The sequence below is a fragment of the Sesamum indicum genome, linkage group LG8, assembly GCF_000512975.1.
Source record: "Sesamum indicum cultivar Zhongzhi No. 13 linkage group LG8, S_indicum_v1.0, whole genome shotgun sequence".
Taxonomy (NCBI): domain Eukaryota; kingdom Viridiplantae; phylum Streptophyta; class Magnoliopsida; order Lamiales; family Pedaliaceae; genus Sesamum; species Sesamum indicum.
The window spans coordinates 19,625,680-19,650,338 of NC_026152.1; the positions used below are offsets into that span (position 1 = coordinate 19,625,680).

At 34.3% G+C, this 24,659-nt stretch overlaps 4 protein-coding genes across 4 annotated transcripts; all 4 read left to right on the plus strand.

The window, feature by feature from the left end:
* LOC105169543 (abscisic acid 8'-hydroxylase 4) lies at positions 3,132 to 6,056 on the plus strand. Its single transcript, XM_011089959.2, has 9 exons — positions 3,132 to 3,469; positions 3,575 to 3,896; positions 4,115 to 4,264; positions 4,376 to 4,624; positions 4,743 to 4,832; positions 4,969 to 5,047; positions 5,176 to 5,282; positions 5,462 to 5,580; positions 5,741 to 6,056. The coding sequence occupies exons 1-9, from the start codon at positions 3,267 to 3,269 to the stop codon at positions 5,850 to 5,852; spliced, it is 1,431 nt and encodes a 476-aa protein (XP_011088261.1). The 5' UTR covers positions 3,132 to 3,266; the 3' UTR covers positions 5,853 to 6,056.
* LOC105169545 (LAG1 longevity assurance homolog 2) lies at positions 10,878 to 15,252 on the plus strand. The gene is made up of 6 exons (XM_011089960.2): positions 10,878 to 11,287; positions 12,362 to 12,570; positions 12,915 to 13,070; positions 13,831 to 14,016; positions 14,103 to 14,281; positions 14,963 to 15,252. Exons 1-6 carry the CDS (start codon positions 11,171 to 11,173, stop codon positions 14,980 to 14,982), a joined length of 867 nt encoding a protein of 288 aa, XP_011088262.1. The 5' UTR covers positions 10,878 to 11,170; the 3' UTR covers positions 14,983 to 15,252.
* Positions 16,840 to 17,922, plus strand: LOC105169546 (ethylene-responsive transcription factor ERF109). Its single transcript, XM_011089961.2, has one exon. It carries the CDS (start codon positions 16,933 to 16,935, stop codon positions 17,767 to 17,769), a length of 837 nt encoding a protein of 278 aa, XP_011088263.1. The 5' UTR covers positions 16,840 to 16,932; the 3' UTR covers positions 17,770 to 17,922.
* LOC110012393 lies at positions 23,850 to 24,659 on the plus strand (the record flags this gene model as incomplete). The annotated part of the gene is given in 1 exon segment (XM_020695733.1): positions 23,850 to 24,659. A coding segment is annotated over 1 exon segment (615 nt), but the record flags the coding sequence as incomplete, so codon positions are not given.

Consider the following 24,659-nt stretch of genomic DNA (forward strand, 5'->3'; position numbering starts at 1 on the left):
CATTTTCGTTTGAGTAAGCAATTGTAAAATTAAAGTTCTTGTTTGATTGGACAAAGTCATTTGTTTTTTTAATTTAAATTCAATTTTATATTTTTGGTTTTAATAGTAAGTGGAAGCAATTTCTTTAATTTTTCTAAAAAAAAAAAGCTAGAAAGTTGGAGGCAAATAAAGAAAAAAACAAGAGAGCTAAATTTGAAAAATAAAGAGTGTGAATTTCAAATAGCAGAAAACTTATAAATTGGATAAGTACCAAAAAAAATTGTGTATCAACTTTCAGCAAAGGCCACCATCCATATTATTGAAGTTCCACCCCATTCTATCAACCATCTTTTATTCTAGTCATAAAATTAAAGTCGTGCCTTTAAATTCTTAGAAATTACAGGTTGTTTTGTTTATGCTTTTATTTTTGGTTTTAATATTTGGAATAATAATTAAAGCGAAAGTATATTTATTGGTATATATTTTTGTTTGAAATATTTTAATTTGACATCACAATTTAATATAAAATATAATTTTATTAAAGAAAAAAAAAATGTTGGTTGTATATATTTTTATTTAACATCACAATTTAATGTAAAATACAATCACACATGTTTATTTGTATATATTTTTATTTACATCACAGCTCCATATAAAATTCTATCACATTAATTAATTTGAATATATTTTCGTTTTACAATAAAGTTGGTACAAAAATAAAACACATATTTTACATTGAAAACAAAATATCGAATACATAAACAATTAATTTTTTTTGTTTAATTATTTTCTTTGAGCGAGTATTATAATTAATTAAAAATTATTATTATATAATTGACTAGTTTGACCTTGATATTTCGAAACATCAAAATGATGTAATAAACCACATTCACGAAAAGAAAATTGATTTGGAGTGAAGTCGGGTTTCTCTGATCTACATCACATCTGTAATACTAACAAAAATAAAATAAGAAAGATCCAATGAGAAATGAGGGTTGACCAAATTAGCCAATCGGATGATGGAATAAGCAACGATGATGTTAGAATTTCCCTACTGAAGTGGGAAAGTCTCCCCATTCGAAGTGGGCAGGCAACAGTGGAAGCTTTGGCAAAGTAGCCATTGTCGGAAAATCGTGCGGCCGACATGTTACTAAATCAGGCAACTATGCTAATCCTCTGTAGTCTCGCCCACACCATAACGGGGTGTCATTCTCGTCCTGAGGTCATGGACCAGAACACGTGTCGCTCCCAGATCCCCTACTAGGTCTCACAGCGTACAGTGGGTGTCCCACACTCGCGAAGGTTCACATCCGCGCATCACCGACGTTGGTCCATCAGATGTGATGACGTGACGTGCTGGCCGTTGGATCTAGAAAGTGTCCGAGCGCAATGGATCGTGTGCATGAGCTGGACTGCACTGCTCCCCTTCTACTCTGTGTCCGTATCCATTCAGGCACGCCGGCTTATTGATTCGCAATTAAAGCTTTCAGAATTAACCAAGTGGAATTTACCATTCTACCCTTTTTCTTATTTATTTTGATATTTTTATTATGTTGATTGATAATTTAAAGGTAATTTTACTATATTCGAATTACATTTGATTATACCAAATTAATTACACTGTAATTATTATTATTATTGACGTGTAATTACTTATTTTTCATTAACTTAAATAATATTATACAACTGTCATCATTTACCACTAATGGTACGACATTTTTGTTGTTCTTATTTATCTATTAAAATTCAATTATATTACATTTATATTTCACACAAACATACGACTGATACTCGTACATTTTAAATACTAAAAATTATAATTAAAATAAATTAAAATTTTAAAAAAATTATATACGTAAATATACAATGTCAACACATTTAAGGTAAAGCACAATGGACACTCATTAAATTTATCATAATTATAATTATTTTTATTATTTAAAAAATTATAAATATTCTTTTAAAATTAATGATCGTCCAACAAATATTTATCATGACAGCGTCATTATAGAAACTATTTGTTAAATAATAATAAATTCAAAAAATATTTATAATTTTTCAAGTAAAAAGAACAAATCTAAAAAAATATCAATTATAATTTATCCTATATATCATTATTATTATTAATAAAATATGAAAAAAGATGTTTAATCTGGGGTATATCTGTGTGTTGTCCCTCCAAGCTCCATCCCTTGACTACTCTATTACTCCCCATCACTGGTAGTGGTAGTGGTAGGGGGAGCTTGAGTGGGGGAGGGGAGTTGTATCATGTATGAGCACCGGGCACGTGGCAGTATGTAGATAAGCACGTCTAATACGGTGGCCTTACTCTACTAATCCTGGTGGAAATAACAGAGAGCCATGGAAGTCTACAATTATTATTTTGATAATATAATTAAAAATGAAAAATTCAATTACAGGTGAAAAATGTCACCAAAGTGTCTCCATATATAAGACAATAAAAAATATATATATAAATTAAACCAACCATATTATTAATTCATCAACTATATATTCTCTCATTTTTGCATAATATTAATACCATCACTTTTAATTAAAGTATTTGTTCCATCAAATATTGCAATAAAATCGACAACAAAAGATACCTAAAAAAAGATGAATAATAATTTCCCATAAGTAGTGTAGTGTACTTATCTCCAAATATATAACATTAATGAAATCAGAATTTTTGTATCGTTAATCATTGCAATGTTGACAAAAAGTTTTTATATTTCAAATTTATTCTTATTGCGCTTAAATGAATGGTGCATGTGATAAATGATAATGTACATTAATTATATGATTAGTTAGTTTTTTTAGAATTATATAAATTAATTAAAACTTGTCGATAAAATCAGATTCGAACTAAAATTTGCTATTCTGAATGCAAATTAACAGGATAGTAACATAATTATTCATAACTCTTGATTATTCAATTATTAATTTATTTTTAATCATAATCAAATATAAATTTTCTAATAAATAAAATGCAATAGAATTCAAAATAAAAAACCGGATTCATATGTTTCACTCCATTTACATAACAATGTAAAAGTGGTCTACATCAACATTTTCATGTGCAATAAATCCCGCACTAGTGCATTCCATAATATGAGGTAAGTAAGGAGATCCCCTAACATTTGGTAATCCGTCGCCCTTGGCACATCATCCGTCGCAATCCACAATTCCCTCCTCTCCCTCTCTATATAAACCTCTCCATTGGCTCCACCATAGCTACAAACAACCTCAGAAGGAACCCTCAGCTAATTTGCTCAACACTAATTTATATGGATATTTTCTCGACAACCATAGTCTACATCCTCCTCTTTCTCTCCGCTCTTCTCTACTACCATTTATCAAAGAAACGCGGCAGGAAGAACAAACTAACACCGAAGCTCCCCCCAGGTTCGATGGGCTGGCCGTACGTTGGAGAGACACTTCAGTTGTACTCTAAGGACCCCAACGCCTTCTTCTCCGACAAGCAAAAGAGGTTCATCAGCTGAATCCTAATTTGTTCAAACGTTGATGGAAATAGTATATGTATATGCAGTAGTCTGATGATCATGTGTGTGTGTCTTTGTGATGGTTGGTGTAGATACGGAGACGTATTCAAGACACACATTCTTGGGTGCCCTTGCGTGATGTTAGCTAGCCCGGAGGCAGCGCGGTTCGTGCTGGTGAACAATGCTGAATTGTTTAAGCCCACGTACCCGAAGAGCAAGGAGAAGATGATCGGCCCCGCTGCGCTGTTTTTTCATCGGGGAGAGTATCATAACCATTTGAGAAAGCTCGTACAGACCTCATTCTCACCTGAGGCTATCAAGAAACTAATCCCCGGCATCGAAGCCATAGCTGTTTCCATCCTGGACTCCTGGTCTAGTGGTCAGCTCACTAACACGTTCCTAGAAATGAAGAAGGTATGTATGTATTGTATTTATATCAGTTGGTTCTTGAAGGGGCTTTATGATGTGTTGTAGTATCTCCTGAATCGTCAGGATTCTGATTCTATTTCATATTTCGCATGTATTTTGAAACTGGGGTCATGCAACAATTTGTTTTTCTTGTATTAAAAGAGGTTCTTTAAGGCTAATACACTTTTTTTGGGTTTTCTGATACATGTCGTGATCTTCTACAGTTCTCCTTTGAAGTGGGAATTTTAGCTATTTTTGGACACTTGGAAAGACAACAAAAGGAAGAACTAAAGGAGAATTATTCCATAGTGGATAGAGGCTATAATTCCTTCCCCACAAACCTGCCAGGAACGGCATACCACAAAGCTCTAATGGTAAGAAAAACAACAAGATACATCATCCACTCTTTATCAGACATACTAAAGCTATACTGCTGAAGCTAATTCAACAAACTGACCCGACGAGATCCTCCTGCCTTCTTTTAGGCCAGAAGAAGGCTAAGTCGGATTCTCGGCGAGATCATCTGTGAAAGGAAGGAGAAAAAACTGTTGGAGAATGATCTCTTGGGGCATCTTCTCAACTTCAAGAACCAACAGGGGCAGACTCTGTCGGACGAACAGGTAGCGGACAACATCATAGGAGTTCTGTTTGCTGCTCAAGACACTACTGCCAGTGCATTGACATGGATCATCAAGTACCTCAGTGATGATCCAAAACTGTTGGAAGCTGTTAAGGTACGTAATTGAGAAGCTAGCAGTTGTAGTACTATTTAGTGTCGCGTTCCTCTAGAATCATCCATGTCGATCTCATGTAATAATTTTCGTTAATTTGTCTTGGCATTGATCACTACAGGCAGAACAGAAGGCGATCTACCTGTCGAATGACAAGGGAAACAGGAACTTGACATGGACTCAAACTAGAAATATGCCACTCACTTATAAGGTACAGTTATGATATATCCGTAGTTAATATATATGTCATGTGTATAAAATTAACGTCATCTTAGACAGACAGATCAGTGCATATGTAAGCAAAGAATGCCTCATGGTAGACATTTGTGTGTTTTTAACTGTTGCAGGTGATATTGGAGAGCTTAAGGATGGCAAGCATTGTGTCTTTTACTTTCAGAGAAGCTGTGGTTGATGTAGAATATAACGGTAAGATTTCATGACGTGCATTTGAAAACTTGGACAAAACAGCCCCACCTTTTTTAATTTCTTTTCTTTTCTTTTTTTTAATTTATTCGGCCTTTTTTCAATTTCTTTTTTTTGTTTTGATTGGACAGATTATCTTATTCCAAAGGGATGGAAGGTTATGCCCTTGTTCAGAAATATTCACCACAACCCTGAATTTTTCAATGACCCTCAAAATTTTGATCCATATAGATTTGAGGTAAGAGAAAAAAAAATCCATCAAGAAAATAATTTTTCCTTTTATTTTTTTTATTGGTTGGATTTCCGTAGCTTTCTAGAGAGGTAATAAATGCAAATAAATGAGGGGTTTTTTTGCAATTTTTCGATTTTTGAGGTGGTGTTTAATTTAAATTTGTTTGTGGTGGGTGTTGGATGCAGGTTGCTCCAAGGCCCAATACCTATATGCCATTTGGCAATGGATCCCACTCCTGTCCTGGAAATGAACTTGCCAAACTTGAGATGCTGATTTTGATCCATCATCTTGTGAACAAATTGAGGTAGGAGTAGAACCAATTAATATATGACACATCATTTTCTCTCAATTTACTTTTATTTTTTATATTCATACATAATTAAAATATAATTTTGAATAATAATCAATGCAAAAAGTGAAGTGTTGGCTAATAGTTGTATGTATTCATCATGTGGTCTCTGCAGGTGGGAATTGGTGGGCTCCCATGATATGGTACAGTACAGCCCATTTCCAGTCCCTCTTAATGGGCTTCCGGCCCGGTTTTGGAAAGAGCCCGAAATCCAAGATTTAGTATAAATTTAGCCTATTATTGTAGAATTTAGACAAGTAATTACATAATAATACCTAACTAAATAACTATTATTATTATTAGTATTAGCAAGCACCCCATAACCCTATGTATCCTTTTTTTTCCAAAATCAAGGGGTCAAAATTGTATGTGTATTATCCTATTGGGGCTATCTTTCTTTCCACATATTTTACAACTTTTAGCAATTATTTGCTTTGTAATTTATTTTTATGTAAAAAAATAATAAACTGTAGAGAAAATATCGTTGCAATTCGATGATTTGAAGTGTATAAATATTTTTCGGGGATGGAATAATGTTCTCTCTTTTTTAACAGTAATTCTGCTCTAATCTTACACTCTCATTTTTTACAATATAAATGCACAATAATGTGTTATATGTAGCACCTCATGAGAAGTCACGTACCTGCTTATTACACATAGCCCATGATATTAGGTAACAAGTAAATAAAATTACAAGTAACCGAAGCAAAATATTACAAATATTTTGAATTATTACTTAGATATGAAATGTTTGGGGGAGAAAAAAAAATGGCAGCCAAAGTTTGGGGACGTTTACGTACAGGGACTTAAACTCAGTGTTTATCAACTTATTGCTAAACATAGTGTTTTTATTTTAAAGTTTTTGCTTTTAAATTGTTGAAATTAAGTTGATTTAAGCGAAAAGTTAATAAACAGTTTTATACCAATTTTTCTTTCCCTGAAATTTGCTTCTGTCGAACAAATAAATCATTCAGGTAGCCAAAATTAATTCATCGAATTTGCTGATATTTATGAAAAAAATAAAAAATATATATATATTTACCCGCAATTGACTTAGTATTAACTTATTGCAGGCCAAATAAATCTTTTCATGAACAAATTTCCTCATACGTCTTCACGCATTAATGCATGTGAGGAGGTATATCTTCACCGTTATAATGGTAATTTAAGTTCGAAAAAAATTATTTAACTTGCAATAAGTCAATCGATGGTAAATATCAATTTTCATTCAATTTTTTTTTGTTAGTATCAATAAATTTAGTAAATTTTAACTAATGGGAAAGGGGGTTTATTTGTTAGACAGAAGCAACCATTATGGATGCTAGATGTAATTTCTTAAATCAAAGAAATTTACGTATAATTACACCAAATCTCAAGAGAAAAAAGTGCAATTATCCCTATTAATAAAATTATAAACGATTAAGTTATTTTTTCAAATACTTTAACTTTCTTTTGTTTAAAATTTTTATTTTTAAGCACTCATAAATATTTACTATAATTTAACTTACAATTTATTTCCAAGGGAAACACTCTTTTAAAGATAGTGGGTGTTATGCATTGATGCATGGGTGCGGAGTGTGTTGATATTGCGATATTTCATGTGGAGGTCAGCATCAATGGGCCTGCTGCAATCACAAAAATGGAAATGGCTTGAGCCCAAGGGGAATCCCCCTCTGCCTCTCAGCTGCATAAATGGGTGGTGGGTCCTATCATCATAACCATTATTTGCTAATTCTGACCACCCCATTTTCATCTTCATTTTTGAAGCTATTCTACTTCGGCCGGCGCCCACCCCAATCCACCACCCCCTCACATTTAATTCAATCTTCAAACTACCATAATTTTAACTTCTATTTCATTTAATATAAACACATTATAATATACAAAATATTTTTTAAATAAAATAAATAATATAACTTTTATACATGTACTTTGTATCAATTAATTTGGATAAATTTGTTTTCAAAATTTTATAAACCCATACATCTTATAAAAATTAATAAATTTTTGAAGTGTTTGGATCAAATAAAATGATAGAGCTTATAAGTGTTGGTGATGGCGACTGTTATATATGGTTTTAAAAATAAGTTAAAAGCACATCGCAACATCTTATTTAATGCTTTAAAAAAATTATAAGCTCATCCAAACACCCTCTAAAGCAATAATTATAAGTCGGCCACTGGCTAGCCTAAAATGACGAATTTGATTTTTGAATAAGGTTTGAACTCCTGACATTTAAAGAATGAAAAAACTTAAAAATATCAAATTTTGTCATTTTATGCAAAAACAAATAAACTCTTGAAAAACAAAATTTCTATTGATTCAAAAATAAATAAACAAAAAGAAGATGATGATGGGTGATGGGCATCAAGATCAGGCAATAGTTAGCTACAACAACCTGAAAATAACCAAAGCAAAGAATTAGGTGAGTGCACCGACGGAGGCGGAGTGATGCGGACGTTGCATATGCGTACTTGCCCCAAAACACAAGTCAACCAGCTGCACAAAACTTACTCAACTTTCCTACAATTACAGATCATACACATACATGATTTACAGCTCAGACGGACACAGTGTTATCTTGTCATTCATCTGCCACACATGAACGAGGAGTAGGAGTGGGGCCGGGGTCCATGAACCTTCGAGATCATCTTGGGTTATTACAAATGAGGAATGTATATACGTGACGGGATTTCCGTTTTTGTGTATGTAACCGATTTTGTTTGCCAACTGTCTAATTGTGTCTTGTAATTTCCAAACTTTATGGTTGGCGAATGCATTTCAAGAATGTAGGCGCAGGTGTTTGGACTATGAAGTAATTTTTTTTTTTTTTTTAAATTTTAGAGCTCAGACGGACACAGTGTTATCTTGTCATTCATCTGCCACACATGAACGAGGAGTAGGAGTGGGGCCGGGGTCCATGAACCTTCGAGATCATCTTGGGTTATTACAAATGAGGAATGTATATACGTGACGGGATTTCCGTTTTTGTGTATGTAACCGATTTTGTTTGCCAACTGTCTAATTGTGTAATTTAATTTCCAAACTTTATGGTTGGCGAATGCATTTCAAGAATGTAGGCGCAGGTGTTTGGACTATGAAGTATTTTTTTTTTTTTTTTAAATTTTAGATGGTTTATTTGTCGAAATGAATGAGTTGAGGACCATATTCTGATTTGCGGAATCACTGAAAAGTTCATGCACACTAATGGACATATAATCTAGAGTTCACTCGTTTTTCACACCCATTGATTAGACTCAAATTCCAATAATATTTGACCTGATTTTGTACGATGTCGTCACAATCATACAGAATTTATATGATCAATTTGAGTTCATGATGGAGAGAGTATAACCACGTCTTCCTGCTATTATTCTCACTTTTTTTATTTTAAGTATGACATAGCTTTGATATTCACTTGCTCAGCCGATCATCACCATACGTTAGAGATTGATATGAATGGAAATCGAACCCGAATTACTTGGTGTTTCAATTTTAATTATAACCATCGAGAGACGAAATAATAATAATAATAATAATACAAGAGACAAAAGAGTTGGGAAATCATACGTAAAGTCTTCTTAATTTATCAGGCTTATATCATTCAACTCAGCCCAATCTTTTCTCATCACTTGTGCCTGTTGGGCCTAGTTATCTTGGACCCTGTCTTCTTATATATCTTAGTTTAAAATTTAAACATAAGAATCCACACTATATAAACGCTGAGAGTACCCTTTTTGTGTATCACTTAATTTTAGAATGTCAATTTTTATTTTTTAATATTTTTTTTTAACTTCCCATTTTTTCAACTTCCACATCTCTTTTTCTTTTCTCATTTTGTTATTATTTTCTCATTTTTATACTTTTTAATATATAATTAATATATTTTTAAAATAATAATTTTTTAAAAATTTTAAATTAATTATACGCATACATGTGAGTGTGGTAGATATACTGGTAATAAAAAGCATGCAGACACAGACTCCGAGTTGATAGATCCGAATCACTCTGTGTTCCAACCTCCAAGCGATAAGACAGACAGACATACACTTGGTAATATATAAAAACCCGACCCGGATCCAAACTAATAGAGTGGGGACCAGCCAGCAATTTCTCGTTAACCTATTCGGGCCACCTAAAATTGAATTATTCGAATTAACTCCCAAATGTTTCGGCTTTAATTCAGATCCCCTTAGGCCTTAGCTTCTTTGTGGCTGCCTAAATTGGACTGTTGTAAAGCTGCACAATTTCACCCATTGCATCACTTACTACACATAAAGCTGCCTACTACCACTCATGATCTGAGTTGTCTACTTATATAATATTGTCTTGTAAATTATTATTATTATTATTAATGAATTAAATTTTAGATTTATATATAGTTATTAATTTTTTATTCGATCAAAAAAATTTCACATTTACCAATTGCCCATCTAATTGCCATGGCCACCCGTGATATTTTCACACGTATATAGCTATTATTTTGTTTAATAGATAATCAAAATAATGAGAATGGGCGATCAATACAATCATTTTTAAAAATATTTTTTAAGATATCTGATAGCATATAAGATATTACAATTTGTTGATGTTTTTTTTCAAGTACGAGCTTATAATAATTTAAAAATAAGATATTATAAAATTTATAATATGTTTTTTACAAAAATAGAGGGAATTTTATTGGTTTATTTTAAAAAATATAATCAACTTGTTCAGTTTAAATATATTTTCAAAGTGTATCTTTTTAAAATTAATATTTTATATTTTATAAAATAAACAAGTTTATGATATATTATTTTAAATAAATGTAGACAAACATCTCCTTAATTTCCATACTTATATAGCCTAATAGTCAATAGCATATGGTTATATCACACATAAGTGACCTTGAACTAATTTAATATTTTCTTAATAAAATTATTTAATTTCCTTTTCTCCACTTTACTCTCCATTTTTTTTATTGTATTTTGTTTTATCTACATTTTGATATATCTTACTTAATTTTTCCCTCTTTCTCTTTTTTTTATAACTTTATTTATTTTTTCTTTTGGATGACAATGTTATCATATGTAAATACATAAAAGAAATTTTATAATCTTACAACAAATTATATTTTTTTCAATTTATAAGTGTGATTTTGTTTGGAATATTTAAAAGTTCCACGCTGTCGAACTCATATTTAAAAGTTCAAGAGGCACAAAAATCAAGAGACATTTATTTTTGATTTTGCTCTTTAAAATTCACTATATAAATATAAAATGTTTCATCCCTTTCTCTCCTTCAATCCTCTCTACTTACTAAACTCCTTTTCCTTTATTTTCTTCCACCCTTTCTCAGTTTTCTTCTCCCTGTAGTCACTCCCCCGTTCCGCTGTGGGTTTTGGAGAAAGTTTAAGCCATTGCGATTTTGCTTTCGTGTCTAGAGAATAAATGAGTGTAGATTCTTTGTTTGGATATCGGCGATTCGTTGAGTATCGACAGTGACTGCTCTGGCGGTTGGGTGAGTGATTGATGCTTTGTCGTTTTACAGAGGTTCGAATGCTCTGATGGAACCGATCTGGAAGTACAATGAAGTCCCCACTGCTTCGAACTTCATCATTGCTGTCTACTTTGCAGTTGCGTTCGTTGCTGCGAGGTTTTTGCTCGATAGGTTTATCTATCGTGTAAGCTTTCTCTGTGTGTAGATGCCTACTTTCTGTTTATTTTTAGAATGTTTACTAGGAATGTTAAATATGTAGTGGTTTATGAGGTGCATTTTAGTGTTGTTTGTTGAATGTTGTTTTCCGAAATTTTTTGGATTCATATTATTCTGGAGAGCTAGCGGTTTTTTTTTTTTTTAAATGCACCTGGATATTGATAAATCTACTGATGAGGTCAATCTGTTTGAAGTAAAGAGTTCAATGAGCTTAGTGATGTTTGATGTGAACGCTTACGGCGTATTTCTTAGGCATTTTATTGCTGAGATTCGTTGTACTGGTATTCTAGTGTTTAACTTGTGATCTAACTTCACCCATAGTTGAGAGGTTCTGATTTGTTTTTAACACACATGGACATTAATAAGCTTCACGATAAGTGAAGGTATTGCACTGCGCATATAGCGCTGCAGTCTACTTGAAGGATGGAATGAAAAGGTAAGGTGTCTGGTCATGGTGATTTGAATAGCTTGTGTGTGCTTATGGCATATTTCTTGTCTTTTAATTTTCCTGATTTACTCTCTATGTTAAAAAAAATGGTTCAACTTTTCAAATGAATTCAATATACTACACTACTTTGACTGATCCTTTAAAGCACAGATGTTTCATATCCTTAACCTTGTACACTACTTCATACAGCGTCATTTCGGGTAAAAAGCACATGCATCGGATGAGCTTCCTGCCTGCATTTGACTTGAACTTTATATAAGACAGAATATTGGAACCTACCAAAATACGAATATCGATAGCTTGCAGTATCTATTCTAAGGTAGATGACATAATCAAACAAATTCCTAATAATACCAGATTAAAAGTTGGCAAAATATCATAATCAATTCTGAGGTGATGCTTTGCTCATAAACTGAAGCATCTAGTATTGCAGCTTTGTTGTATTTATGATATTGAGAGAGAAATTTCATGTGTACTTTATGCGAACACTATTAACACAAGGAAAAGAAAAGTGAAGCTAGCAAAGATTATGGTAAAAAATTATCTTGTTGAAATCATCACTGTTTAATATGATCTTGCTTCCATCTATTGCAGAGACTGGCAATCTGGCTGTTGGGCAGAGGAACCAATCAGCTCAAACTTAATGAGACAATAAGGGCAAAAATAGTGAAATGCTCAGAGTCCATGTGGAAGCTTACGTACTATGCTACTGTTGAGTTTTCTATTTTGGCAACTGCATACCATGAGCCATGGTTCACAGATGTAAAGCACTACTACATTGGCTGGCCTGACCACGAGCTGAAGTGAGTATAATATCTATGGTGGTTCTCTTAGCCATGAACATTTGGATAGTCTTATTTATCTTTTTGAGCGAGAACCTCTACGTTCTGGTGGTCAATGTGAAGCTTCGCCTGGTACTATTTGCTACTTGATGCAGTAATCCCTTAACGTGGTTTACAATCTGTAGGCTCTTTATATTGCTGCATGCTGAACAAATGTATTTTTGAGCTTTCATGGTCGATTGGGAGTGCTCTATGTAGGCACATAGGGCTTCATAAACTTCACTATAGTACGACTTAAACCACATAATCTATTTTCAGGTTCAGTTTGTTGTATCTAAATTAGCTGTGTATATCGCTCTTTTCAGGCTCTCCTTGAAGCTTATCTACATGTGCCAATGCGGGTTCTACATCTACAGCATTGCTGCACTCCTTATGTGGGAAACACGAAGGAAGGATTTCTCTGTGATGATGTCACATCATGTAGTCACTGTAATCTTGATTGGATATTCATACATCGCAAGGTATCCTTTTACTCAGCTACAGCTTATGGTTGCTGAAATATTGAGAAGATAGTTACAATATTTCAACAAATTACTGAAGAAATAATGTGAGGTGAGATTAGCGCATGTATCAATTAAGGTTTGCAGATCACCTCACACTTTGGTCCCAAGGTCTCAGGAAATGGATAAAAGTTATTCCCTGTGTGGCCTGCGTGCATGAGAAATATTTAAGGTTGATATACACTGACTGTGTCCTTTTCTGTTCATTGTTGGCATAGAGAACATTTTGTTTTGTGATAAGTCAGTCTTTGCCTTTAATTCTTCAAACAATCATGCTCCCCATCAATGTCAAATATCAGGCATAGCAGTTCACCTTTTTATGGTATTAACATTATCTATACTTGTTTCTTCACGAACTATTTTCAAATGTGTGGACAAGCCTATTCTACCACCTAGGCAATCCTGTGATCGGTGTTACAGAGAATATAATAGTATTAAACGAAATTGTTAGAAAGTAAACACTTAGAGTGTATATCATTTTTACTTTCTTTGATTGAATGAGTTTAAAAGTTAAAAATGAATGGCTTGACTCTGATTTCTTCAATCCTGATCACTTCTGAGAGAGTGGTACACCTGCTTTACAGTCATGTGGTGGATTCCATTGTTAAAATGAGAAAAAGGAAACCGATGTACTCTTCTTAGCACTCATAGAGCTACTCACCACACAATCTGATGAGTTTATCATCTTTCTAAATAGAGTATTGGATGTCCTTCCTTACAGGTTCTTTCGGATAGGAGCTGTTATTCTTGCACTGCATGACGCCAGTGATGTATTCCTCGAAGCTGCGAAGGTTTTTAAGTACTCTGAGAAAGAGCTAGGAGCTAGCATCTGTTTTGGTTTTTTTGCCTTGTCATGGCTTCTACTTAGGCTTATATTCTTTCCATTTTGGGTCATAAGATCATCAAGGTTGGTTTCAATTGATTCCACTAAGTTAATGTTTTCTTCCCATTAGTGTCATCCATGAAATAATTTTTCTGGTTGCTCTTTCTCAGCTACTACTCATGCCAAGTCATGCGCCTGTCAGAGCCATACTTACTAGCGTCATACTATGTCTTCAATACGATGTTATTTACGCTGCTTGTTTTTCACATTTACTGGTGGAAGCTTATATTGGCAATGATCATGAAACAGCTGAAAAGTAGAGGCAAAGTTGGGGAAGATATTCGATCAGGTATGCAGTCTTTCTGCTTTGTACTTGTGCGTAATGATTCATTGGCCTGCTAATTGTTCTTAAAGAAGTTGCATTCTGTGAGCAAGTTTTTTCTTGTCCATGCTCAGGAAGAGTTTCTTATGAAGCTTGTTCTTTTGAGTTGATTGCAAATTAAATACTTTCTGATAATTTTGTCATTGCAACCAAAATTTGAATCCTGCCTTCACATGAACAAACGTCCAATTCCAAATTTCTTAATTTGACATCTTCCAATCTCATAAAAGTGTCTTGCTACGTTTATACTAGTTTTGAGTAATTTGTTGATGATATCAAAGTCTGCATTCAAACTCCTTTTAAAACGCTTAGTTGGCATACTGGACGCAATTGGCGTTTAGTTGGTGTCCAAAATCGTAAGAGGAAAAGACTGTAATCTCATGCCGTCTAAGTATATTCCTGCTTGCTTGGGTTCCAGGGAGTTGCCAAGAGAATAATCTAAGTCAGATTATCTGAACTATCTATTCATGAATTAGTTAGGTCCTGCTCCACGCTCTTGCAAAACTACTGAGCCGCAACATAAAAGATTTCCTTAAGAAAAACTGAAAATAGATGGCCTTCTTAAACTTTTATGTTCCTAACTTTTTACCCTTGGAGAAAGACCCATTCATGCATATCTGTTGCTAACACTTCTCAATCCTTGAACAGATTCAGAAGATGATGACTAGCCTGGGAAAATTGCTTTTTGATTACTTGCGTGTTTGGTTCTGCAATTGATTGGTTTACTCAAGTAGTAATAGCTGAAATTCTACAGAATTTCATTCCCAATTCTTGTAATAGAAAATATAGGACTATCTAGCATTTCACATCTGAAAATATGTTTTCGCTGTAGGAATCATAGCTGCTTTCTGTATAAAATTTTCCTGCTACTAGCCTCCGTGAATATTAAACAGAAGATTTTACCTCAGCCATCTCATTCAAAATCCACAAATTTTTGATGTTGTAGTAGCACCATGGTTTAATCTTTTTTCATTGAGGTCTAACGGTTGCTGGTTGAATGGAGTTCGTCATTAGCAAAGCAAGTTCTTCTTGAATCATCTGTTTTCTTTGTTGACAGTTTATGATATTCTCTTCTATATATTATTGATCTAGTTAGTTTCAGAAATAGAGCGTTGATTGATGTTTGAACTTTGAAATACTACCTTATATGCATTGACTAATTACTAATAATTGGACTGGGTCTTCGTACGTGTTGTTTCCGTAGCTTTGGGCTCTCGCTCTAAAATCAAATTCATAAAATAGCCGGAGTCAATAGCATCCGCTTTTTTACCTTTACATGGTGTGTAATCATCAGAGATGGGCTCTTTAATCCCTTTCTCCTAGGGTAGGTGCCCAGACAAGGAGGTCAACTGTTACCATCCTAAAAATCATATCCGTCCGACCATAGGGCAGTGAGACCCTGCTTGTACCTGCCGTTCTGCGCTATCCTAGTCACCTTCAGCAATTTAGCTGATCAATTGATCCATTCAGCAATTTTGGATGAAAATGCCTAAAATTGGAAACATTATAAGCTATTTTTGTCCCTCCCCTATGGCTATGGATCCATCGAGTTTAAATGGAGTTCACAGCTCGGTCGGTTGGTCCCACTTCTTCTCCGTCAAAGATACTGCAGACTTGTAAGGGATCTTGGTTGACTTTCTCAAGTATTAAAAATCCAATTACATAATTCATATTTGGCAAATATCAACTCAAATTCTAAGAGAATTAGTCTTAAACTCAAACTAAATTTGAACGCGAGAGAAATTAAATATCATCATTTATGCAGAAAAACCCGAAGGAATTGGTGTTTGACTTGATAAAAATATAAGCACTTCACTTTGGCATGGGTATCATATATTATTACAGTTTTGTTTGAACAATTAATAGTCAGATTCTGATATTACGTAAAAAAGATAATTAATGAGTTTTGTCGATTAGAAATATCTAGTCATCCAATGTTTACTCTCCATCACGTAAGTCACATATATGAATTTAGTATGAAAACCTCATAACCCCTTGTAATATCATAACCTGATATTAATTAAATTGCAGTCATTTTTTTTTCTTTTTTATTGGGGGAAAAACCCGGAAAATAGTGTAAAAGAGAGAAATATAAATATGAGCTATTATATATTTGTCACTTTCTTACAGGTGAAGGACAATGTTTAACTAACTACCTTAACCATAAAGCCTGGCCCAATGGGCTCTCTCACACTTTCTCATTTCTTTTCAATCTTAGCTGTTGATCCTGGGCTTTTGTAAGCGATTGCATCATCAACCCCTCCCATCACCGTCCCCTTGGCAGTCAAAATTACCGTGTGAACACTCCCCACCCTGCCAACTCATCAAACTATCTGAATCATGACAAATCCACCAAACAGCGCCACGGAGTCGCATACCCCCCCCCCCCCCCCCCCCGCATCACCACCCAATTCCAATCCCCAAATTCCCCACGTGCTACCAAAAACAGCTTTCTTTAAGCCAAACCACCCCGTGTAAAAATAGTGTACGAGACTCTGAGCTGGCAGTTCTCGTATAAATATAACGCCCACCCTTTGACCTGTTTTCCCTATCGAAAATCTGAGGAATTTCGGATACCAATTTTAGTATTTCTCAGCAAAGTCAGCTCATCTGAAGGGATGCAGAGGTCAAACAAGAGAATTAAGCAGGAAGACAGTAATCATAGCACCACTAATAGCAGCTCCATGACGGCGGCGCTTCCATCTCCTCCGCCGCGGCTAACCAGTGAACAGGAAGCTTCTGTGATGGTTGCTGCCCTGAAGAACGTCATAACCGGTGCTTCTTGTTCGGAGAACGCCGCACAAGATTTCCAGTTCTCGTCACATTTCGGTCGTGGTGGCGCTTCCGGTGATGGGTTTTTCCCTGTTTCTGGAGATATGGAGACTTGCCGGTTCTGTGGAATAAAGGGGTGTTTGGGGTGTAATTTCTTTGATGAGGAGAAGAAGAGTAGTGATAAAAATGTCTCCGAGTCGGCGGCTGAGGGGAAGAAGAGGAAGAAGAAGAACTACAGAGGTGTTAGGCAGCGGCCGTGGGGCAAATGGGCTGCGGAGATAAGGGACCCCCGCAAGGCGGCGCGTGTGTGGCTAGGGACATTCGAGACTGCCGAGGACGCGGCGCGCGCTTATGATAGGGCGGCGATCGAGTTCCGCGGCCCTCGAGCCAAGCTCAACTTTCCGTTCTCCGATTACACCTACTCCTCCCCTTCCGCCGCCGTGACTACAGTGGCGAGTTCGTCTTTTCAGCCGCAGGAAAACGTGATCGAGTTGCAGAAGAAGAAACACCAAGAAAATGAAGATATGCTGAAACTTGGGACGACGAGTATTGACAAAAATCAGAAAGATATTTGGGATTTGACGATCGGAGAAGATGAAATTGAACAGTGGATGATGACGATGGATTTCAACAACGGCGATTCATCGGATTCTGCCAATGGCGGGAACGTTCTCAGTGTATAACGTAATAACAAAAATTCCTTTTTCTGTTTTTTCACAGGGGTTGCTCATTTTGGAATTTTTTAATTCAAATTTGAGCTTCTTCTCTGTTTAATTTTAGTAAGTCCGCCCAAATTTTCTAGTAAAAAATGATATTGTATCTCGTATTTCACTTAATATATACAAAATCATGTATATAAATATTGAAAATATACAGATGACAAAAAAAAAATTATATACGGGACTGTATATATCAAATATAACACGAGATGTAATATTATTTTACATTAGTAATCTAAATTGGTTTTTGCTTGTCATAAAAGTTATGATTGTGAAATTAGGTGTACGTTTTTGCATTTTCCTCTGGAAAATGTTAGTAGAAAAATCAAGATTGTTTTCTGGATTTTGAGTTTACTAATGAAATGTCATGAAATTATTTTCCTGTGTAACATTTTGTCTTAATTTATCCATTCTCTATGTACCAATCTTTATCTTCTTATCACATTCAAAATACAAAATATTTTAAATTTAACTTAATCTCAATTCAAAATTAAAATAACTTGTTTTTAACGTTCATAAAATGGTCCCTTCAATTATTTTATTTTATTTTTTAGGTATCAAAAAGTCAAAAAGATCTAATTATTTGAATTCGATCGCCCGACGAACAGTCCTCCCTAAACTAATGTGGTTAATAAATTCACTTTTTGAAATTATCAGTTATTTAGTTTGTAAATTAATTTCTTTATTTAAAATTATTAAATAGAAATTAAAAATATTTTAAATTTTATCGTTTCTTTTTTTAAAATGCTTAAATTAAATTTACTTAATTAAAAAATAATAAACACGCTGACGATTTCTATAATTTATGAATAAAATTAAATATATTAAATTATTTTCCAGATGGTGAAAGGAAGGTACTAAAATGCAGAAAAGTGCGTGACAAGAAGGCAACTATGGTAATAGCACCTGAGTGATGTTGACATCAAAGGATGGGTTCACGTCGGCCTAAGAACTTCAACACAATACTACGCCGTTTGCCTTTACAATTCACACGTGCTCCAAACTCGAAAGGATAAAATAATCGACACCATGAGCTGGAATTCGAGTAAATTAAGGCACTCAAATTCGGACAGAGTCATATTTAACACGTGCCCCCCTCTATATATATATATTAACATGTCATAATTATTAAAAAGGGATATTGGGGGGAGGGGAGAGCAGAGATTGAGGGTTTGCTGCTTGCGGCTTTTCATAATTAGTGGTGGGGTTTAGTAATTATTACTCATTCTCTATTTCTTCCATTTAATAAACTGATGATGTAATTAGTGTTGAGTTGAGTGGCGTCACATCCCATCCAATTACCAATATTTTCTTTCTAAACTATTGCACTAATCATCATTCCTCTTACTCTAATTACGCGTTATTATATTTCAATTTTAATTGTAACTTCTCAATTTTTCTTACAAAAATATAAATTTATTACTATAAAATAGAACAAATACTCACACAGTTTATTTTGAACTGTCTGCTTTAAATAAACTCAAAGCATTTCAATGTATATAACAGTTTTATATACAGTATGTTTTAAATTTAAATTTTCAAACACAAAAATAGTTCACATAGCGTAACACCCTTCCATGAGTACATCCCGTCTCTTTCTTTATCCCGATAATTCAAATTCAGTTTTTTACTAATATATTACACAGACGTTTTCCCCTGTAGCATTTATGACCATATGAAAAGAAAACAAAAAAGTGTGTAGTACTAGATAACACAAAACTTGAAAATACAAATTTTAATGAAAGTATTATGTCTTTGTATTTACGTAACCAGAGTTCTCGACTCAAAAGAGCACTACGTACGCGCTTAATAAGGCTGATACATAGTGTATTTTTTGTATTTCGACATATTAAAGAATACAAAATTCAGATTAATTTATTAAAAGATATAATTCGAGATATTATTCTACAGATTAGTGTAATTCTCTTATCCAAAACAAGATTACAATCATGTAATAACACAACAATGATCTTGTGAATACCCTAATCAACTATAGAATGCATGTTGGGGTGTGGGAAAAGTCATGTCCAATTCACACCTACCCCTTTTTGCCAACCTTAAAATTCTGTTGTCTTGATTACTCCATTAATATAAGAAAACACAACCAACATGTCAGAATACCAGGAATTATCACAAGACGTACGTTTGAGAATAATCACAAACGACACAATTATCAAACAATGAAAAGGATAGAGTGACACGTGAGTTGAATCTTAGCATAGCTGCATCTCACTATTTCTTCCTTCCCCCCACTAAATTCAAATTGGCTAATAATTATAAACTTTTGTATTACAAATAAGAATGAAAAGCACATGGGAATTAAGGTTCCCCGTTATTCACATGTATAATTGAGGGAATTTTGATTTAAATTATTAGGGTAGTGTGAGAATTAATGCGATATCAGTCTTTTATATAGAGGATGTTTAGCCGAGTTTATAAGTTATCTTTTCAAAATATTTTATAAGATACTTAAAAATTTATAAGATCTTGTTATTTTTTTTTTTTAAATTTATAAAATTTTAAAATAAGACTTTTGGATCTTATAAGCTATTCATAATAATTTGAAAAGCAAAATTCATCTAATAATTTGTGATTTTTTCTATCAGTCTTACAATATAATGAGCTTATTATGTCAAATACCTTAATATTTTATTTATCCAAAAATTTTAAATAGTATTTTAGTTGTTTGTCAGAAATTGTCATTTTAAAATTAATGATTTGCATTTATTTAATCATTTATCTGAAAAACATTCCGGTCGTGCTTTGTGTGTTTTCATGCTTCCTTTTTTTTTTTTTTTTAATATTCCATTGGTTAATATTTGAGTAATTAGCCTTAATTTGGCACGTTCTTTGAGTGTAGTGTTAGTAACATGTTATATTTTTGTCGTATTCAAATGTTAAAATTCAATCGCACTCGTTTTAATTCATACTTAAAAAGTGTCTCAAAATAGGTTTATAAGCTTTTTAAAATATCTTATAATAATATTTTTTAATCAAAATTTGTCATTTTTATATAATGATTTTCATTTAATCATTCATCTTAAAAAAAACATTATGGTAGTGGTTGGTGTATTTCCATGACTATTTTATTTTATTTTTTGGTTGGTTAATAGTTAAGTAAGGAGCCTGATTTGGCATGTTATTTGAGGGTTGTGTTACTATATATATATATATCTTATATTTATGTTACATAAAGTTTTTCAAAAAAAAATAATAATAATAATTCATAAGCTTATTTTAATTTTAATTTAGAGAATGTTCGGCACGAGCTTATAAATATTTTAAAACATATTATAAGATTCATGAGAGTTCATTAAATGTTATAAAGTGTTTGATAATTATTTTAGAAAAAAAAAAAGATGTTTAAGGAATTTATGAACTCTTTTAATAAAATTAAGGAGTCTGATGTGTATTAATAAAAAATATTAATTTGTAAGGGTAAATGAGTAATTTGATATGTATGAGGCATATACTAAACATATACAACCCACCACACCATATAATTTCCAACACTATTATAAATACCAAAATACTAATTTATAATGGAGGAGGACTATTTATTGATTGAGAATATTTTTTCTTGAAAACAACACCTCTTTCGGAAATGGCAAGTCACCTGGTGCGCAATTGTGCCGAGGTAAAGTTTTCGATTTTATTCTTTAGCAAAAAAACCTCGACCACATCATCGGCACTGTCTGTGGGAAACATTTACCTCGACACTGTGTATGCAAATCAGATCTCGAGCTTTGGCGGAATAAGACTCGCCTCGTGAACAGTCACCACCCCAGGAGGTAACCCCCCTGACTCATGAGCAAGTACCCCTCAATGGGGAGATTCCTCTTGAACATCGACATATCTTTCTCCTCTTTTGATTTCTTCAAAAATATTGTACTTCGAATTTTGAGTAATGGAGTTAGTTTTCTTGTCGTAATCCCGACAAACAAAACAAACTTAGACATAGAGATCCTTGAAGTTTCACGAGGACCCTAGAGGCAAAAATCGTCATTGTCATATAGACAAAAGCCGTTATTGCCCCGGGACCCCCTAAATGGAATTTTCATTGAGATCCTCGTCAATAATGTCGCCCCGAAAACTTTACATCCCTCTGAAGTTGGTGAAAGACCGACTCCGGGACATGAAGTATCCTTTGAGGCAACGTCCCCTCTTAAAAATATTAGAATCGAAAAATTTTACCCCCCCTTCCGAAGTTGGTAAAAATCTAACTATGAGGCTCCATCACCAAAGGTAAGAATTGTTTACGGGGAATCTCATCTCTTGAAGATGACGTTGAATTTCTCAAAATGAACGAAAAAATTCGGCGCGAAAGATGAATAAATTCTGAATAACCTCTATTAATAGAGAATGAGAGCAAATATTGTTAAGAAATATTTGATTTTGTAGTGGTAGGAGTTCCCATTTACCACTTTTTTGACCTGGGTTCAAAACCCAGGAAACGCAAAAATAAGCACCTCCTCACAACACTTGAAGACTCAAGCCGAGCTTCAGGAGGGCTCGCAGCCCTTGAGCTGGACTCGGGGTGGTGCACCCTGTTGGCTGGTATTGGCTGCTCGAGCCCCGGTGCGCCAGCTGGTATACCAGCTTGGGGCAATGCCCCGAGCTGGACGCGCCCCCGGCTCGGGCCCCGGTGCGTCAGCTCGAGGCATCATTCCTCGAGCTGAACTCGGGAGGCAGAGTGTGCCAGCTCGAGCCAGGCACCAGACGCTGTTGGTCTAGTATTCGCACACCTCCCAATGAATTGAAAATAATAAACGACTACCCACTCACGTGTTAACTCATTTTAGAAGACAAAATATTATACTGGATGGGCATATTCCATCCGAGAGTGGGGGGCTGTATGATGTGCATTAATAAAAAATATTAATTTGTAAGGGTAAATGAGTAATTTGATATGTATGAGGCATACACTAAACATATACAACCCACCACACCATATAATTTCCAACACTATCATAAATACCAAAATACTAATTTTTAATGGAGGAGGACTATTCATTGATTGAGAATATATTTTCTTGAAAACAACACCTCTTTCGGAAATGGCAATTCACCTAGTGCGCAATTGTGCCGATTTTATCCTTTAGCAAAAAAACCTCGACCACATCAGTGATATTGTCATTGTCAATAATGTTGTAATTTATAATAAATATTAATACGTAAAACATATTAGATACGTGTGTATAATTCAAAATATTATTATATTTATCTAATTGAATGGAAGAGAAGAAAAATAAAATGAATAACTAATCAGAGCTGATAATATGAATTAACTTGAAATATGCATGATGAAAAATTAATTTTAAGGATATAGTAAGAAAAAATAAGGGTATTTTAATAAATACACATGTTGTCTTACCAATAATGGTTATTATATGCCCCTGCTATTTAAAATAATTGTTACTTTTAAAACATTATATTTTACTTTTAATTAAAATATAAAAAATAAAAAAATTATAAAAAGTTAACGTTAGATAGCTCCGCAATTATGAACAGAGGGAGAAAATAAAAAAAAATATTAAAAAGAGAGAGAGAGAGAGAGAGAGAAACCAACACAACCGTACACAAGCCTTAAACCTGTATTGGGCCTGAAAATATTCGGCTGCAATTTTGGGCTTTAGTCGAAATCAAGTATGGGAAATAGAGTGTGGGCCTGCTTTAAGCACATGAATCTATTTTAATTGAAGGTCAGTTTACAAGAGTTGGCCCAAACTGTAGGAAACAGAAGAGATAATGGGCCGGGTCGAGACCAGCTGTCATGGGCCCAAATTTGTGGATAAGCCTAAAAGGCAGTCCATCATTTTCATTCTTGAATGTGATTATAGTTTGGGTTTTAGTCGAATAGTCGCGTAGCTGGGATCGCACGATTTTGCGTGTGTGTTTAACCCGATTTCTCCGCGCTGCAAACGCATCTAATTATTATTTACTTCGTCAGCAAGCAAAGATCGGTACGTGTCTGCGTCAGATGTACGCCAACTGGGTCTAGACCAACTAAACTCGCTTTGTATTACTCCACATAGTATAAAAAGGCACCGACCGGCCCCCAAATTGTCATTTCTCGTTCTCTCTCTAAATCGCCTCAAAATCAACGCCTGACAAGCTCTCAATCATCCGAATTCGAGTTCTCTGTTTCTCGCCGCGGTTTGAAATTTTAGGATTTTGACTTCTGCGAACTTTAAAGGGAGCTTTTTTGATCGGTTGGAGTATCGGGAGCGCCACCTACCATGGGCGGTTCGCAGAGTCGCGAAGGGCTCGAGCTTTCCGATTCGGAGTACTCGGACGACGACGAGGAGGAAAAGGAGGAGCAGGATTCCGGAAATTATGCGGATGCCGAGGATCGTACCCCGCAGGTCAGTGCAAAAGTACTGGATGAGGTTGATTCTAGGCTTCAGGCATTAAAGCTGAAATACCCGAAAAGCTCTTCCTCTGCTCCTCGGAAACCTAACGTTGGCCTAAAAAACGCCGTTAAGCTTTACCTTCACATTGGTGGCAACACGCCGAAGGCGAAATGGGTAGTTTCGGAGAAGTTGAGTTCTTATAAGTTTGTTAAGAAGTTGAAAATTGATGATGAGGACGATGATGAAGATGATGAACTGGGTATTCGTGAAGGATTTTGGGTTTTGAAAGTGGGAAAGAAAATTAAGGTTAAGGTTTCCACGGATATGCAGATGAAGTTTTTTGGGGATCAGAGGAGGGTTGATTTTGTCGATTGTGGAGTTTGGGCTTTGAAGTTTTTCAATGATGAAGATTACAGGAGCTTTGTGACTAAATTCCAGGACTGTTTGTTTGAGAATGTATATGGGTTGAGGCCTACAGAGGAAAATAAAATGAAAATTTAT